This window comes from Taurulus bubalis, assembly GCF_910589615.1.
Source record: "Taurulus bubalis genome assembly, chromosome: 5".
NCBI lineage: Eukaryota > Metazoa > Chordata > Actinopteri > Perciformes > Cottidae > Taurulus > Taurulus bubalis.
In genome coordinates, this window is record NC_136593.1 from 10,554,945 (window position 1) to 10,574,985 (window position 20,041).

Genomic DNA, 20,041 nt, shown 5'->3' on the forward strand with positions numbered 1-20,041 from the left:
GGAGCTACTAATACAACTGATAGCTGTCACATGGACAATAACTATGAAACATATAATCAGGCCCGGGGAACATAATGGTGCCCACCCAACGCCCCGAGGTTCATCAAGCCTGCAGTGCCTACTGTACGTATACAACAAGTCTAAACCACACAGAGCAGAAAATAGTAAATAGAGCAGAGAAAGCTTTTTGAAGAGGCTGTTAAGAGCTTAACGCATTCTCTAATTATAGATCTCACTTGCTCTCTTTTGAAGAGAACTGTAAAGGGGAACACGCCAAAGTTTTAGATTACTACAAGTCTTATAAAAATGAGGAAAAGTGGTCCATTGCGGCCCACTTTTGCGGCAGTATAGGAGCTTTTATTCCTCCCCTCTCATTTCACTTAAGTGTAAAACATAAAGTATTAATGAACGCTAAGAAGAAAAGGAACACTTAACTTAAAGATTTACACCAGTAACACACCATGTGTGAAATGAGAGGGCAGGGAAATGCCTAAAAAAGTGTGAAAAGACTGCCACGTATAGCGCACGTATCTGGATGGAGACTGATAGACAGACAGACTGACAGATGAAATAGATAGCAGGTGTTGTAAAATTTGCCCTCCTGTGACACTTTGCCTTGAGTTGGAGGTAAGGTTTACAGGTTTATATGACTGCAAACACAACCCTGCTGAGTGTGTGACATTGTGTACTGCTGCATGTAGCAGCCTTTGTTCTTCTACTCACACCACTTCTGGAATAAGAAAATAAAGGGATGAAGGTCAGATGGAGAGCAGACTGCCAAATATAGCCGCTGTGTTCATGTGAGGGCCAGACTCTCCAGAACGACAAGCCCAGCTCCGACCGTGCCCTGTAATTGAGGAGAAAATAAGAACAGAAATTATATGTTTATTTTTGACAACAATTTTAATCTTCTGTGCTCTCCTTCAGAAAACTAGACGCCCACAAAAAGGCGCTGAGAATCTGTCTCACCCGAGACTGAGAGTTGAGTTTTTGACTCTTTCAACCAATATATGACAGACTAAATCTATTTTATCTATTGAAATCTATTCTATCTGCAGTTCATAAACAGCACACAGTTTGATAATAGAATATTAAATAAGATACATTTTAACTTTAAGAACATATTTTTTACTTCTTTTTTAAATAACACTTTTTGTCAAAATAGTATGTATTTCTTCTTCTTTGTGTGTTCATTGTGACAAAGATGTTACTGCAAAAGAATAAAGCGGTTTAAAATTAATGCATTCCATAAATACATTTTGTTGGCTTGTTTCTACGGTGTTTCTATATGTGTTTTTTTAAATATGTAAATGTCTGCAACAACAAAATGTGTTCAACAATAAAATAGACTTTGTGTAATTATTTTTTATCTAAAAAAGATTAAAGTATTTGATACACCTAAAGCTTTATAATGAATCACTATGAAGTTATGATTCTTGTCATCACTTTAAAATGGTTTACATTTAGTTTATCAAGCAGAGAGACCACTGTCATTAATTTACTTGGAGTTTGAGGACTAAATATATTTTAAAATGGTAAGTCACCAAAAAAAAGGCCATACACATCTGAAAGATTTCTAAACAAGACTCGAAAATGAATGAAATTATTTGGAACAATTTAAAACTGTACCTCTTGCAGCAGTCTTTGGCTAGACCTTTTATTTTTGACACTTTCCAACTATGTCAGTTTTCCTTCTTTTCTTCATCTTTTCATCAAACGTCTTAGTTGAGAAAACAATCTTTTTCCCCCTCTTAATTTCGCCTTTCAATTCATTTTATTTGACGTGATAATCTCTTCTTTATTTTATTTAATGACTTGATCCTTTCCTGCCTTGCTTGTCTATGTAGTTCAGTCTCTTTAACCATTACAGTTAATGTCTATAAAGGCAGTTAACTGCGTTTAAGAATATTGGAAACAGAGGGCGGGTTGAAGCCAGAATAATAAAATCTCAGATGGAAACCACAGACTCGGTCAGCTTATTTTCTTTTATTTGTGTAGCACAGGCCGAGTCTACTTGTTCTCTTGTTATTCTTCCTATCGCAGGAGGACAACGGAAGAGAGCTTCAGCTGGTTTTTCACTTCTTATTTACAGTGCTCCTGAAGTAATGCGTCGAGCAGCATGAACACAATTTACAGCATGTCTAAATCCGTCATCCGGCAATGTAATTCTCTGTGAGATGATGTTAAACTGGAGTCTTTCCCCTCAGACTCCACTGAACTAATCCCAGTGGAAAACATAATGCCAGTGAAACTGAAATAATGTCCACATGGTGATTGATGAGTAACCCATTCATGCATTTAACTTGAAAAATGATTCGACTCTGTGTTTGGGGAGGTGGGCTGTCCTCTTTCTATCCACCAATCTCCTTCCAGTTTCCGCTATCTCTGGGTTTGTATTGCCTCTTAGCGGTCTTCAAAGAGCCCAGAGCCTGTAATTAGGGGGCGGGCTTCCCGTGCCTCAAAACACTTCCCCGCGTGAGTGCCCAACTTCTTCCAAACTGTCCTGGGACTCCGAGCTGCGCTTCACTCGCTCCCCTCAGCTTCCTTAGGATTTTGTTTCTCAGGGATGGCCGCATCTATTCTGGAGGTAGGGAATGTAATTGTAAGTAGATTTTTATTCCTTCTTCTTTCCTTAAATACAGACTCAACTTGTATGATGTTTAAATTCCAGCTAGACTTTATGTTTAAGTCATGCAGTTGTACATTGAAGTGAGGAAACCTAAAGCCTGGTTTGATTTGAAGGCATTTGAAGTCTGAAGAATAATATATCCCTGATAATGAATATGTAACATAACAAGATAATGATAATCATAATGTGCATTAGTGAAGACAGATCTTAAGTCTTAATGTGATTTAAAGCATTTTAAGAGTGAGATGGTGACAGAGTTTGACTCACATTTGAACTCTTTAGCCTGGGATTTACGTTTCCTCCGAACATATGGTTCCTATATCATGAGCAAATAGAAAAGTACAAATATTTACTATTTAAGAGTTTTCACACGTGGCCATGAGAAGTGCAGATGTCAGTCGATGGAGCAAGAAGTTAAGAGAAGTGCAGGGATTGTAGAAGCAGTAAAAGACCTACAAGTATGTGATGAAACATGATCAACCTGAAAACTGGGCTGACCCTAGGGCTGTTTAGAAGAGAAGGAGATGACCACTAATCACCAGAGTCAGAGTCAATCTGTATAGAAAGACCATGATTACATCTTAAAGATATGATAATATTCTAGTCACACTTAATTAAAGTTATAGGCTTGGAGTAAAAAGAGATGTAGTGCGCCTGAACTGAAAACAACAATGGTACAATATATTTATTTCACATAGGATTATCACAACAGTCTTATATTTATTCCACAGCTAACACACAATTGAAAGTACATTACCATCAGTAAACTAACCATTACAAAATGAACACTGTAAAGCTCTATTGAAATACAATATGTATTCATGAGCTATATCCACTTGTACAGTGTGTGGTAGCAAGGACAGACACAACGCCTCTGATATGTTGTGCTATGGTGTTTAGTTACCTGCACATGGAAAAGGGAAATACAAAAAAAAATTATGCAAAGTGAAATTCCTTTGGGAATGAAATGTGGAAAATTGTTTGATTTCCAAAAGGAAAAATGAAGATTCTGAAATTTGACATTAAATTTCATACATTGGAAATCATTAAACAGCACAATAGTGAGACCGTTGTGGCACAATATACCATGAGTTTGTCAAAAATCTTCAATGGCAGAGTGACTACTAAAGATACATCTTAAAAACTGCTATGAATTAGTCACAGTTAACAGTGCAGCGGCTACACATGATTAACAATGTATGTTTATGAATGTTGGAGACTGTGAAGACAGGTGGGCAACGTTTAAAGCAAACATGAATGCAAACATAAACTTAGCTTGTGGTAAAAGTGAAACAAAAGACTAAGGGAATTCCTCCTTTGCTGAGCAGAGCAGAACCTACACAAGCATAAACATTCACTGCTTGAAATTGCTCTGACCACTTTGAAAACGGAGCGAGCAGGAAAATCCAGCGGTGGCCGTCTGACATACGTTTTTTATTAGAGTTGACACTGACAGAAGCAGCACCAGCAAGCAGCCATTTCCTGCAGACGGACAGTCTCATTTTCTCCCTTGTCTCCTCCTCTGCAGGAAGACGCACGCTATGGCTCCAGTCCTCTGGCTATGTTAACTGCTACCTGTAACAAGTTTGGCAGCACAAGCCCCATCAGGGATTCGGCTACACCCGGTAAGATTGGCAGCGCTATTCCAGTAAAGAAGCTCTACACCATGACCTCTGACCTTCAGACTTCGAAGAACGGACGGACCGCAGACGGCAGTGGCCTGGCAGACTCCTACACTGGCTCCTTCACCACAGCTGGAGGAGGAGGTGGCGGGCTGCTTACCCCCAATGGAAGCCCCCCTCCTTCAGCCGGAGGCTACGCTACAGAGTATAACCCTTTCTCCCACTCCTTCCAAACCTCCATCTCCCAGGACCCGTCTCTTTTAGTGTCCAAGGGCCACGCTACAGCTGACTGTCTCACCAGTGTCTACACCTCGCTGGATATGACACACCCTTATGGCTCCTGGTATAAAGCCGGTATCCACCCTGGCATTACTGCTGCTCCGGCTAATGCCACGTCCTCCTGGTGGGATGTCCACCCCAACTCCAACTGGCTGTCATCAACCCAGCCCCAGGACGGAGGTCTCCAAGGCTCCCTGCAGCCTGTGGCACAACAGGCCTCCCTGAGCCCACAGTTGCCCAGTTACAACACCGACTTTACACCACTCAACCCGGCTTCTTACCCTTCTGTGGGGCTGGGCTCCTCCTCACACCTCCTCCAGCCCTCTCAGCACATGCTGCCCCAGGACATGTACAAGCCCAAGCCTGTGCCAAGTGGAGGGATGATTGAGAGTCCCATGGGCCTAAAGCCTGCTCGGGGATCAGGGGGCTACAGCGGAGGTGCGCCCACCCGGTCCTCATGTGACTGCCCCAACTGCCAAGAGCTGGAGAGGCTGGGGGCCTCGGCTGCATCCCTGAGGAAGAAGCCAGTCCACAGCTGCCACATCCCAGGCTGTGGGAAAGTCTACGGCAAGGCCTCCCACCTCAAAGCCCACCTGCGATGGCACACTGGCGAGCGGCCCTTTGTTTGCAACTGGCTGTTCTGCGGGAAGCGTTTCACCCGCTCAGACGAACTGGAGAGGCACGTGCGCACCCACACGAGGGAGAAGAAGTTCACCTGTCTACTGTGCAACAAGCGTTTCACACGCAGCGACCACCTCTCCAAGCACCAGAAAACCCATGCAGAGTCTGCAATGCAGGGCAAAGCCGTGGAGGGAGAGACAGATCCTCGGAGTGAGGAGACCACAGAGCTCAACGCCAGCGCTGTGCCCACCAATGCTGTCGCTGACCAAATCACCAACGGAGATGAGAAGACTGGCACACCTAATGGAGTGGAGAACAGCAGTGGACTGTTGGAGATCTGACTTCATTAAGTCTTCTATCTAGTACCTAGTTGAGACATGATGGGTTTGTTTTTTTATGGTGGAGAAATTCGCCTTTTCAATAAAAAAAAAAAAAAGACACTTTTTTTGTTTCAAGACATACAAAGGATATCAGCTCATGTTTGAAAAGACTTGATATGATAAATGACTGAGCATGTTGCGGGTAGCAATCACTTCATTTTCTCTGGACCACACGCACAAAATATGAGCAAGCCAGCAAACATGAACCAATGCACAAATGTATGCAGGCAGACACAAATGCACACATAAATATGAAAAACCAAGCCATGGTTGATATGGAAACAAATAGAATGTGCGTATGTGCAAATACAAAAGCACGGATATAATATGTGCAAGCATATATAATATACACACACACCACACACACACACACACACACACACACACACACAAACACAGTCAGTGCACACATTTTCTGCCTTTAAAATGAGGCAAACCACTGGGGAAATTTAATCTGCAAAAGCAGAAGGAAAAGAGCTCTGAAGCCGCAAAAGGAAAGTAGTTTTAGAAGGAGACTTATGGTTAGGATGATGGAGTTGATGGAGCATTGCATGCCTAGAGAAAAATCAGATTTACAGCTGTACTTTGATACTTATGCATTATTCTTGGAATAATCAAAGGACAGTCTTACTTACTGCTTCTTGTTTCTGAAGACATTTTGATGTAAAGGGTTTTGCATTTCACTTTTGTTTGCTGTTTGCTTCTTACGATGTCTAATTTAATTTCATATTTACATAAATAATCTAATTTATGTCTTAAATTATACACATGGGAGATTATCTTGCACCCTGCAGGAAATATAATGCCTGAATAAACGCAAGATGGTTAAAGTTGGCCAATAAGAAAGTAAAATGCATTAAATTAAAACTTTTTTCTTATTTATTAGTTATAACGTGGAGTTTGGGACTATGTTTTTAAAGATTTATTTATAGATCTTGATGTTAGATGTGCGTGTTAACTATTTCTATATAATCTTTTAATTGTGAAATCTTCCACACCTTGCGAAGTAATGATTAATAAGGGATTCTCCTTGTTTGTACATACTATATATTTACAACAATATATAGATATTGTAAGGTGTGTTATTTTTCTACTTTTTATTATGTATTTTCTATATTTTCTGTAACTTTCCACGATGAAAAAGATCACTATGTTGCATCAGTATAAAGAAACATAAAAGCATAAATTGTTGTTCATAATTTTCAACTAATTCAACTACCACTGTTTGCTGACTTGTTGTGAATTGAGTGTATACAATACTGTAAATAATGATAAAGCATTACACCTCATAAAGGTAAACATGTTGTAAAAGTTGTGGTGTGAAATCATGACAATATTGGTGCTTTCAAAAGTAAAGGCATTTTAAAAGCATGATCTCCACTGGTGTTATTCGTATTTGTGAAGGTGTTTTAAAAGGCATAAAATGAGAAGCTCTCTAAGAATGAAGCTCACTTCTCCACGCCTCATCCTCTCCTCACTTACTGTTGTTCTTTTCATATCTTACTATATTTCCAACTCACCCTGGCCAACCAAATACTTTCATTATCTTTTGCAGCACAAACAAAGCCGTCCACTGAAGTGAAGTCTTAACTCCACACAATGACCCCCTTTCAGAGAGCCACTGTAGTTACACTCAAGACAATTACTCCACTCTCAAGCTTGAGAGGGGTAATTACTGAGAGCGATGCTCCAGCAGAGTCAGGAGAGAGGAGAAGAGGGGATTAGGACAGGGGAGTTGTGGTTGTATTGTTTATTGAGGGAGGCAGTTAAACAAAAGACCCCAATTAAGGCAGGATGCAGGACGAAAGACGTGATGTGGAGATACAAAAGCGGAGGAGAAGCTGAGCTGACCATCAAGTACACTTTAGTCCGTCAAAAATCTCCACTTAGAGGCTGGGCTGCCAGTGTAGATAACAAGTTGAAGTCCCGACAAGGGAAACGCGTGTGTCTTTATGTCCAGTCAGGTTATATTGCAGGAATAATAAAAATACTTGAGCTGGGTGGAATACCCACTCACACTAGCTAGCACCAGACAAAGAATTACTCAAAGAGTGATTCTTTCTTATATGTGAAGAACAGGTGGACAGGTGATGGTTGAAATAAAAGAACAGCAGCTAAAACAATTTCAGCAATATGTTAACATTCTAAACTACATAATTGTACAAGTTCTAATAATAAAAAAGAATAAAAAACAACAAGATAACATTCCTTCTTAAATATAAAAATAAAGAGTTACATCACATGAGTGAGGACCTGTACAGCTGGAACCCCCCTGAAGCTACCGACTCTCCTGATGTAACATTTACACTTCCCAAGCTGCATGGTTCCAATTTAGGGCTTCTAATGAGCTGTAGTTGAGGTCAATTTATATAAAACGTCCCGGGGCCGACTCTGTCATCAGGGACCGACATGTTTATGGTGGTCTGAAGTGGGCGCACGGTCGAGTCCACAACATAAAAGGCAAACAGGGGGAATGGGGTATGAGTAGGGTGTGTCAGGCCAGTGACTGAGGGTGGGGGGGTTAAGAAGATGGTCAGTGGCTTTTAAAACCTCTGCTGCTACTGGTAATTTCTGCCTCTTTTTTTTTTTTTAAATACACTCCCTGAGCATTGGTGGTGGTGGTGGCCTTAACTTTATTTTTACTTCTTTTATTTAGGAAGCCAGGAAACATTAAGTGTTGCTTCAAATAAGGCCATAAAAAGAAATATATACATGCAGTGACACATCGCGGCAAAAGAAGAAGAAGAAGAAGCTGGAGAATCTGTTCCATATGGTTTGCCCACTCATGCCCCTGTACTCCTTTTACAGAAATCCCTGCAATATACAGACTTGTTGGGACTAAAAAGTGTAATCCAGAGGATCCCAGACACACAAGTTAAAGCCATCACACAGCCCATTTCCGACCTAACCAACACCAAGAAGCAATTTTAAAACATTCACTCAAGCGATGTTTAGTTTCGCCATAAGACTTGACGAGCGCCATAAACTTGCGCCTAATGAATTACTGCAGTTTCAACTCTCTGAGGTTCCAGCGGTTTTAAATGAGAGCACAACTCATCATGATGTGTTGAAGAAAATGCTAATGAATCTCCTTTTCCTGTTATTATCTGGTTCTAAATGAATAGTGAAGTGAAACAATGGGGCCGTGCTCTGAAATGGCCACAGGCACGGGGCGTGCAGGGCGGGGGTTTTCTGGGCGGCATGAGGCAGGACAAAAGCACAGGTGTCTGCAGGTGTGACTGGGACTCTGTGGCGGAGCGGGGGAAGAAAGGGAAAAAGAATGTCAGCCCGCCCAGAGGCTCAGCAGTCAGGCCATAAGTAAAAACAAGATAAGGCTTTTTTTTGCAAAGGGGAAAGGTAAACTGACCTGAGTGAACCATGACGTGACCTGAAGAGAAGGAGAGGTTGGGCTAAATAAAACAAAGCTGAAGAGGAAAACTGAACAGATAAGAGAGGGCAAGAGGTAAAAAGGTCAGGCTATCATGCAGATGTACTTTAAGTTTAATTTGCTTATCGTCTTTAGCCATCATTTACAACAGCACCATGTTACAGAAAAGTACAACAGATGTGCCTCGTTGATAAGATGATTAGATTTTCTTCATACATGCAGTAAACTCGGTAGATATTGTGACCCATGCTGATGCAACAATCTTGTATCTTGCAGCACAGCTTCCTATCTCTCCTCACTGAGTCATTATTACAACGGTGATGGAGGTTAGACCATCCTTTCGCTTTTGACGGAACATACAGCAGTACAGTCTGTGTGTCTTGCATCATCAAACTTGGAGTGCTTTTCATATTTCCCACTTTAATCATACAATGTCACATCCCTTTCCAGCCCAGAGCTGCCTTTAAAGTTTAAAGGGAGTCCTCCCTCACTGCCCAGTGCTCCAAATGCGGCACTAAACGAGGCCATTTTGTTTATAGGAACTGTGGGAGGGTTGTGGGCGACTCTGTGCCCCTTTAAAAAGATAATATGCTTCCCATTTAATGGCCTCCGGATGACAAATTGCTTCCAGGGGAAAATTAAGTTAAGAAAATTGCACGTGTGACACGTAAAGACATATCCACTCTCAAGATGTTTGACATCCATAATTCAATTACACGGCAGTCGGTGCAGTTTTTTAATAACCACATTTGCCCATACAGCATGAATAAAGTGCAGCCATAGGATTTATCAGTGATCACAAGTATTTCTCATTATGTAAGAGTAGTGTATTTAATCATTACAACATATTTATTATTTATATTTATCTTTCAACCAGTTCTCACACAGTTTGCACAACTGGCATGGTTCACTTTAATTTTGACCACAATGGAAGGTTTTTTCTGTTTTCATTGACAAGAACAATAGCCTTATACCTCTTGGAGATGGTTGGAAAAATATGTGATGGCCAAATACAACCTAATACCCTTATAAATATCTAGAGCACCCCTAAACGGTTCTTTCCTTTTGAAAATGCTTACTATCTTGATGGTATGATGGTATTCTGACATGCAGCCCAAACCATTCCAGTTTGCGTTTTTCAAGCCACTAAATACTTCCTTGGAACATTTTAAGTGAAGGGATTTAGAGACAATGCAAAAAGGGGGTGGAGGATTTGTGAAAACACAAAACACTCAGAAGAAAAGGTGGAGAAAACACAATCAGATAGACCCGCCACTTATAATGCAGCTGGAGGTGAGAAAAGAGAACGCGGCCAAATAGCAAATTAATCTGGAATTGGATCAACTGAATGAGGAAACTGAAGAAGGAAAAGGAATTAGGGAGGAAGGAGGGAGAAGCGAGAGAGAGAGAGAGAGAGAGAGAGAGAGAGAGAGAGAGCGAGACAGTAAGACAGACAGAGAGAGAGACAGTCAAAAAGCAAAAAGAGAACTGAGTGATTTGGGTTGGAAGCGGGAGCAGGGAGCCTGGGTTGGCAGGGTTTTGGTGGAGGAGTGTGGTGGTTCAGAAGTCCTCCAGCGCGAGGCGCCACTGTGTCCGGCGGGGGCCCTGACCATGAGCTGCCTCACCCCCCCAGAGCCACGGCCACAAACCCCTTCTCCCCCTTCACCACCAGCACCGCCACCCATCCAACCCAAAACCCACTGGCAGGCAGCGCTTCACTGAAGCTGCTGCTGCTGCTGCTGCATGTTTATTTAATATTCTGAAGAAATTGAAATATCTTTGTGGGTTAACACACATACATACGCAATTACACATCACTCACCCGCACACACATGCACGCACGCATACATTGACACACATTACCACCACAATATATAAATAAATAAAGTCAAGCAATAACGTTCTCTTGATCTGTGGCCAACAACAGAGTTGGAGAAAATCTTTTTCAAATGGTGTTTTCAGAAGCGTAGAGGGAGGAGCGTGAATGTCTGACACTGCATGTTGCCTGAGCGGGCGGCATGTCTCGGACTGACTCCCACAGAGGAGAGAGAGCGATGCCAAAGTGGTTGAAAAACAAGAAATAGGTCCCATGTGACAGGAACTGGGTAACTGTGACGAATAAATAAGGCCAAACCTTTAAATGTGCTGGTAGATTCAAACGTCGGCTCCATCAAACATGGATGCTGTTGATTCTATTAAAAAAAACTAAGCATTTCACATGTTAAGCAATTTAGCAACTATGTGTGGTCTATAAATGAGAACGCGTATATGAGGTGTTTGTGAAGTGCTAAATGAACAAATGTGCATGCCAGTCTTTTTCTGTGTGCGTGTATTCATACATGCAGGGTGCACACACGCACACATCCATAATGAGTTTCTGATCATTACAAAGCAATTCCTTCAGACAAAAATCCCTTAAACAGCCTCGGTTTTTGGGCTTCATGCGATCCCCCTCCTGTCTCCTCTCTCCTCAACAGCCACCAACCACTGCTACTGCCAAAAATAACACAGGAGCGCCACTCGAACCCGCGCCTCACCACAGCACAGCTTGGCTGCAAAAGAAGGATCAAAACACACACAAAAAAGGAAACACATCATATTGTGGAAGGAGGGAAAAAGAGCATTCATACAGCTCCATGCTTCAAGATATCCTACTGATGATTTTGGCAACCAAAGAACCACACATACTATCGCTTCAGGCCAAGACAGGGAAAAGAAAGTGTGTTTGTGTATCTGTGTGTGTCAATGTGTGCATACATTTTGGATGTACCATAGCTGCTAAAATGGTATTCATTTCTGATCTCATTTAGTCAGTGATTCAAGCACAAGCTCAATAAAAAAAACACTTACATTATCACGTTATAGGTCAATAAACCCGGACTCTCAACTGACAAATGAACAAGACTTCAACGCTGAAAGAATGAATAATGAGTTGGAGGGGTACATTCTGGTCACAGCTAAATCGTGGTTTTTTTTATTGTAGTTTTGAGAGTTCAATTGGGAGACAACTTTACTCATTGTGATGGCCAGTTCACTTTGTGTTGCACTTGGCAAAATGTGCTTATCCACACGGGCATGCTGATGCCAGTGGATGAAGCCTTCAGGATATTTCAACGGTGGCCAGCAAGGGTTTACAAGCAAACCATCATGGGATTAATTGTCGAGCCACGGAAATAAAGGAAGTGATGGAAAGGTGGAAAATGGACTGACATATTTTATGGAAGTGCTGCTGCATTAGTTAGAAGGAGGTTCTGAACTTGTGGGTCCAAAGGATTTTAAGGGTCTGCACGACTCCTCTGAGTATTCACCAAAGCAAAAAGGGTCCAAACTAAGCAAAGACATTCCATCAAAATTAGAGTTGTCGACCCTTTTTTATTCATGCTATAAATAAATGCAACATTACAACCAATCCATTGATGCAACACACACAAAAGGGTCACGTTTGGTCATGCCACGTAGACTATAGGGCTGTTGTCTTCTCAACTGATTCTTACTTTTATATTATTTCATTGTGTTTTTTATTTAGTCTTACAGAGCTGATTGTCGATTAGACCTGCAGCTTTCTATTGTATTTATTGTTTTACGGTAACTGTTTGATTTTTTCTTAAATGTGTTCTATGTACCTCTGCTTGCTGCTGCCATACCCAAGTTGATATGAATAGTATGTATCCTATCCAATAGCATAATCTTAATCTTGATTATTTCCCTTAATGTAAAACGGTGTACCTTTGTTTTGAAAGGTGCTTTACCTATTAAGTTTGTGGTTAATATAAAGATGTGTCCCTGTTGGCTCATGGTGGAGATGACAGGTGGCAGGCCATCCAAGGCCCCTGAGTGCACACGGAGGCCCATCAAAGAGGCTGGTCAGAGGGGCAGTTCAGTGACTGACTGTCGCCCTCTGCTGGTTCTTTTCAGTCACAACACGTGACTGCACCGAGAGCCAGGAATGCAATGAAAGTTGCAACAAATGCTCGTTCATTGCTGTCGTGTATGTTTAAGAGAACCGTCCAGTTCAACTCGCTTTTTACGCAGAAAACATGATACATTACAGGAGGATGACTTGCTCACGCGCAGAAAGAACTAACATTTACCAAGGTACAGTTGACACGTGCACTTACTTGAATACTCCAATTTCCTGGTACTTTTTCCTCCAAATGCAGTTTAGCTACTTGGCAGCTACATTCATAAAGTAGGTTTGTTTTTACGGTGATTCAGCGGTGCCCGTATGATTTGCCACAATAGGTTTCCATATGGTAAGTTAGTGCCTTTACGTTAATTTAATTAATTCGACTGTCACGTGCATTAACACGTTACTTAGTTATACTTTATGCACAATTTAAAATGGATGACTTTCATGTTTGATGAAATATGTTTGAGATTTGTTTTCCACACCTGCAACCTAAATGCTTTAGTCACCTGTTCCTGTTGTAATGAAACCTGGATATTTGTATGTATTTTCGCCCTCGAGCCTCGCACACTGTCCGTGAAGAGACGTTTGCAACAATGGCGGTGTTTCCCGGTGTTTAAAACGAACCGACCTAAAGCACCCACGGACCAATGGGAAGTCGAGTTTCGAGGGACTCCGTCATACGTCATAACTGTGCTCCGACAACAGGACCCCGCTGCATTCTGTCGGCGCGGAGGGGTCGTCTGCTCTTCACATGTCGTTGCCTCGTTATCTGTTCGGGAAAATACCGTCTAATGAAAACGAGTGTCTGTTTTTGATGTGGGGAGGGGGGGGATCGATCACCCGATACCGATCGGCTCTGTCTGCGTGAAATAGGGAATGAACGACGAGACAGCATCGGACAGCTGGAAGAGAAACTCCGGGTGCTCCAGGTGTGAAGCCTCACAGAAGCTAAGCTAGGCTAGCACTTCGGCTATCGAAGGGGGACAGGCTGATGAGTCACAACAAACTTGACTTGGCTAGCTTAATAATAAGGTGCCATATATGTGATTACAATAAATCCGATGTCATTGATTCGTCTTCAATCGAGACATGAATGGCCTATTCTTGTTTTTTAAATCACTGTTGATATCTGGGTATTGCTGGTTAGATCCAGACACCATACTATTGGTGCATGCAGCCCAAGTGACAGCAACAACAATACACTTTATTGACACGTTACACCACTGTAAATAGTGTGCACAGTACCCCAGAGAACGAGCACTGCCTTTTAAGTAGTAAGCTGTCCTAATTATTGTTTATTTGGCTCAAGCTTATGTTATTTAGCCTACCCTCGTTGATCAAAGTAATAGAAACATATGTCAATATAACACAATTCAGCAGCACCACAAACTGCAGCCTCTAAAATGACTATACAGTTAAATCAACACTTCCCAGGTTGGGTAATATTTATTGCAGGACTGCACATTTTTTTCTAATAGGAATTGTTTCCCTCATATGTTCTTATATACTTGTGCTTTTTGTATAATGAAATAATCATCCTTGAAATTATTCTAATTAGTGTGACGTCACCTATAATCTGTACTCATTTATTCGCCTAAGATTTTGGAGTTGAGCTGCTGAGATTTCCATTGCCACAATATGAAGGAGGTAAAGGACATTTTTAGTTTATGGTTACTTTCGCAATTGGTTTTATAGATTTGAATAAGATGGACATTGTTTCTGGATAGACTGTTAATGCATTTTGAAAAGGGATTGTCTTATATGGGCTGGTGTATTGGATATCTCAAAACCTTTTGTAATTTTGGTGAAGGGATTTTTAGTAAGGCTAGCCTCAGTTCGGTGCACTTATTAAAGTATTCAATAGACAGACTAAAAAAAAAGCTTAAAAACGAGAGCACATTAATGACTAACAATCATGCTATAACATGTTTCTAGAAGGGTACGGATCCTTTTGTAAATTAATTAGCAGTCCTTCTAATGCTGGGTCTTTTCTTTATATTTAGTATTGAGCAAATGCTGGCTGTGAGTCCCGGAAAGACGCCCATCAGTCTGCTGCAGGAGTATGGAACGCGGATAGCCAAGACCCCAGTGTATGACCTGCTGAAGGCCGAGGGACAGGCCCACCAGCCCAACTTCACGTTCCGCGTGTCCGTCGGAGAGATCAGCTGCACCGGCCAAGGGCCCAGCAAGAAGGCAGCCAAGCACAAAGCAGCAGAGGCTGCTCTGAAGATGCTCAAGGGAGGTCTTGGAGGTCCCGTCGGAGTTGGTGTTGGTGTTGGAGTAGACGGCTTCATTGGGGTTGACGTGTCTACTGATGCGGACAGGTCAGTTTTTCTTTAGTTTCTTTTTCTTCATGTCTCGACACTGTCTCTAAAGCTAAAATGATACACAGGCAGCTACATTGGGGAAAGATTGTGGTAGCATCAGCCAATATAACATCTCAGTATTCAATGTACATCTATGCACTAAATACATGTGAGATAAGAGGTCCGTGTGGTTTCATTACTACCGCTTCTTAGTTTGCTCTATCTCATCTTCTGTACAGCTCCCAGTCAGAGATGAAGACCTCAGGCAGTTCTCAGCAGTCTGAATGTAACCCTGTCGGTGCTCTGCAGGTGAATATACAAGATAACTCATGTAATCTAAGGCTTTATTTTGCTTTTTGACTGTAAACTAAGGAATGTTGTCATTGTCAGTACTTACTGTTTAAAAAAAAAAAATAATCTGCCTAGTTTATAGTTGTATGCCTTTTTTTTTACAAGTTTTTGTAAGTATTTGTCTGTGTACTTCTCTGCCAGGAATTGGTGGTGCAGAAAGGATGGCGTTTGCCAGAGTACACAGTCACCCAGGAGTCTGGTCCTGCACACCGCAAGGAGTTCACCATGACCTGCAGAGTGGAGAGATTTGTGGAAATCGGTAAAATGCATAATGTTTAATTATTTGAGATTGTTCTGTGTGTGTGTGTATTCTGCAATATTAAGATTTATGTTAACATGCCACACCTACTCTGTCCCCTTAAATACCTTAAAGTTTGGTCGTCGGTGATAAAGCATTTAGGCACTAATGAAATAAAGCCGATAGGAATCAGCAGAAATTGAAGAAAATCATATATTCTGTCTTTTATACGGGTGCTATGTAATTGCTGACATTTACTGAATTACAAGAGTAATGAAAGGTCTCTGGCGCAGTTTTCAGCGGCTTCTAAGATGGAGCATTTAAGAGCAAGACATAGATTAGACGAGCTAAAATAGAGCCGATATCAGGTGACTGCGGTTGCTTAGCTTATCATTGTCATACTGAATGAATATCAGTCTCATCAACAATCAGTGATCATTACTTTAGCAACATTAAACAACATTTCTCAACCTGTTCTTCTCCAGGAAGCGGAACCTCTAAGAAGCTAGCCAAGAGAAACGCAGCAGCGAAGATGTTATCACGTATACACGATGTCCCAGTCGACCTGAGAACCAGCAACGAAGTTGACGTGGAAGAAGACACGTTCAACATGGTGAGAAACAAACAGAAATAAACTCACTCTGTGCACAGTTGACAAAGTTGCATGTAACGTTACTCACATCGCACATCACGGGAAAAGATGCACAGCACTGAATAACATGCAGATATTGGTTTTGCATTGCATAGTGCAACCTTTTAAAAAGGGGAAGACTTTGAGATTGTTATATAAAACTGTAAGTCATAGGTTGTTTTATTAATTTAAAAAAATAAAAGCCCCAAACTGCTGTATTTGGATGTATTGAACACCATAAGTAATATACAAGTGAAATATATGGTTTGGTACATGAGAACATTCAAATAGCATTCAAATAGCCCCAATGAGACCTCGCCTGAACTATCTGTACTAAAACCCTCTCTAACTTTGTTCTGCTTCACTTTATCAAAGTCACCTTTGCAGAGAGAATGTTCACATATTGTGCTATGATTTGGGAGAGGTTTATACCTTACATCTGCATGTAAGGTATTCATTTCAAAGAAATAATCACCCTAAAAGTGCTTTTGCACAAATGCACCCTTTTTAGTTTGGGTATGCAATTTTCGAGCAGATGCCTAAAAATATGTTGTTTTTTAAAAGGGTAATAATGTCTGCCAATGTTCTTTAAATGTTATACAGAATAGCATAAGCTATGCACTGGACGCCCCATCTCCCCTTTTCTTACTCATCCATCTTAATAGTGTTTATTAACTGCTGTGAACTTCACCTTCCCTGCACACACAGCACATGGGGAGCAAAACTGAGACGGGCAAAAGTAAAGGCTTCAGTTGCACCTGGGACTCACTGCGTAACTCTGCTGGAGAGAAGATCCTGCAGCTCCGCAGCCACCCTCTGGGCATGCCCACGGACTCCAACTTCTGCTCTTTGCTGAATGACCTGTCCACCGAGCAGTGCTTTGACGTCAGCTACCTGGATCTGGGTGAGTTCACATTCACAAACGGTAGCTTTAGAATAAATTACAATTGCATTCCCTTCTGTCGAGCATCAAAGTGTGACTACGGTGGTGTTTAAGACTGATAAGTGAAAAATAACATGGACATCACTGGTTATGTGTCTGCATGCATGAAAAGATGCATTTTAGTTAGGAGCATGCCCATATAAAGATTTGGTTGAGCTTACACTGCACATATGATAAACCATTAGTGTGCATAGTTTTCACACCATCTGCACAAACTTCAACAGCATTATGGATACACATTAATGGCAACATATCACAAAACTGTTAATGCGTGCTAATTATTGGATGCCTGGTGTAGCCTCCGGAAATGTTGTGTCTTTATTATTACTGTCATCAGATATGAGAAAGTAGCCCGCAGCTGCATGTTGTCACAGTTTAATGCAGACAAACCATTCTATCTGTGGACGGCACGTCATAGAATGACTAGAAGATTATTGATATTAATTTGGTATTTTTGCTTTATTTGGTTAACTAGCCAGCGTCAGTGAGTTTTAGATTAACACACTTGTGTTCATATAACTTGTCAAACAAACATGGATCAATAAATTCTAATTGTACTGAGTGATACTACCAAACATTCACTAGTTTGTCTTAGTTCTATAGCCTTACAACGTGTAATGGGTAATTGTCATTAAACTAGGGCTGCAACTAACGATTATTTTAATAATCGATTAATCGGTTGATTATTTTTTCGATTAATCGGATAAAAAACTGTTTTTATCAAAAAAGCGTTCATTTCCAACCCTTTATTCAAAAACAGAAGTGACAGTGCGAAACATCTTCAGAAAGCACACAAACAGGTTGCTCCTTGAACATCCCTGAGCTGTTAATTAAAACAACAAAATGGACTAACACTAAAAACATACACATGTATGCTTTACATCTGCCAAATGTGAGCTCTTTTCACTGTAATTGATCCCTCCAGAGGCTGCATTTAGCATACCCTGCGTTATCAATATGTATGAAATACTGGGACAGAGGGAAGCTGTACTGCTCCATATAGAGTCCTCTTCCTTAAACTCTTTCATTCTGGGTCTCTTATGACCACGACGTCACGTTGTTGGCTAAGCCCAACTACGTGATTTGCTTCGTTCTACTTTGAGTAAAAAAAAAAAAAAAAACCTGCCGCCAGATCCGCCGGTGTGCCGGTTTAACGTTAACGAGTGACAGCGTGAACTGAACCAGACCGGAGGGTGACGGCATGTTTCATCACGTTACGTTTTTTTACAAGCAAGACTGAACTGTAACGGAACATAACGTAACTTTAACGACAATACACAACCCAAACACGTTAGCTAACGCGATAGCAAGCTGACTAGCTTCCATTAAAAACAAGTTTGAGGAACATGAAGACGCTGATTGGCCAAGACTCGACTTGTCAAAGATCTTCTATTTTTGAGAACATCACAACCTCAGCTTTTCTCGTCTCTCACTCCAATCTCAGAAACGCTGGCCGGCCAGTTGCTCTGCTCCGCTCTTTTTTTTCTTCTCCGCGACTTATTGCCCGGCGTAATAATCGCGCGACACAACGAATCAATAATGAAATTCGTTGCCAACACTTTTGATAATCGATTTTTATCGATTTTATCGATTCGTTGTTGCAGCCCTACATTAAACTACCTTATCTTCCAAAGAGCATATCATGTTTTAATAGTTGCAGTCTCATACTTAATTGCAGCAGAGTAATAATTTTTCAAACACTAAAAGAATAAAGCCGCAAATGAATTATTGCTGATATCTAAGTTACATTATAATTATATCATAAATGTAGTCACTGACACATTTATGGAAAGTGAGAGTATAAAAGAAGAGTCATAACTGTATCAACCTAATCAAATTAGTTTTGGAAATAAAAGCCAGAAAGTCAGGCTGTCGATTTAAAGAGACTCTTACATCTAGAGATTTTATCGATTACTTGATTTAACAGATCTGTAAAATGAGTTTCTCCACAAAGATGCACCATTTTAAATCATGCATTTATCTGTGCTGTGCTCATACGTTTCCTGGAAATAAGTCATTCATAATAAAAGCATAAAGACAACTCATTGACGAAAGTGGACTAAGTGGGTGCAACGGTGCAGCCCTATATAAATGTGCTGTTGTGCTCATATGGAGCATGAGAATGGTGTCTTATAACTTCCAGAAACATTTCCAAAGCAGCAATGATGGTGGAAATAACTTTGTTTTATTCTCAAATCTTGCTGAACAAATTCAATGTTAAAAAAGACTGTTGTTTGTTTCTGTTTCAGAGGAGCGCAGTCTGAGTGGCCTGTGCCAGTGTCTCGTGGAGCTGTCCACACAGCCAATCACAGTGTGCCATGGCTTTGCTTCGAACATCGATGCCGCTCGAGCCAATGCAGCCCACAATGCACTGCAGTACCTTAAAATCATGGCTGGGGGGAAGTGATGTCATCTTCCTCCTCACTGACTCTCTTTTGCCAGGATAAATGTCCTCTTCGGACAACAGAGGCACTTTTTTGATGAGTTCAAATAACGCAAATTACCTCAAATGTGGAAATAGAGACTTTTTCTGTCCCCAAATTGCCCCCCAGAGCCATATGGATTTCTTATTGTTGCCAATGAAGACTTAGTTGCTCAACAACTCATGTACCCCTCTCCTTGGCATTTTGCATATTTGTCACAAATTATAATATTTGTTTGCTAGTCATCCAATACACGGCACTGTATTTTCCCAAAAATCTCAAGTCTTTATTTGAAATCATAAATTGTGACAAATTGTGAT

General features: G+C 41.1%; 2 protein-coding genes across 2 annotated transcripts; both read left to right on the forward strand.

Moving 5' to 3' along the window:
- Positions 1-2,566: 2,566 nt before the first annotated feature.
- sp7 (Sp7 transcription factor) lies at positions 2,567-5,492 on the forward strand (the record flags this gene model as incomplete). The annotated part of the gene is made up of 2 exons (XM_079217762.1): positions 2,567-2,587; positions 4,158-5,492. The coding sequence occupies 2 exons, from the start codon at positions 2,567-2,569 to the stop codon at positions 5,490-5,492; spliced, it is 1,356 nt and encodes a 451-aa protein (XP_079073888.1).
- A 7,517-nt stretch (positions 5,493-13,009) lies between these two features.
- tarbp2 (TAR (HIV) RNA binding protein 2) lies at positions 13,010-19,870 on the forward strand. Its single transcript, XM_079218703.1, has 7 exons — positions 13,010-13,014; positions 14,833-15,153; positions 15,375-15,444; positions 15,628-15,745; positions 16,210-16,337; positions 17,064-17,259; positions 19,548-19,870. Exons 2-7 carry the CDS (start codon positions 14,843-14,845, stop codon positions 19,703-19,705), a joined length of 981 nt encoding a protein of 326 aa, XP_079074829.1. The 5' UTR covers positions 13,010-13,014; positions 14,833-14,842; the 3' UTR covers positions 19,706-19,870.
- Positions 19,871-20,041: the final 171 nt, after the last annotated feature.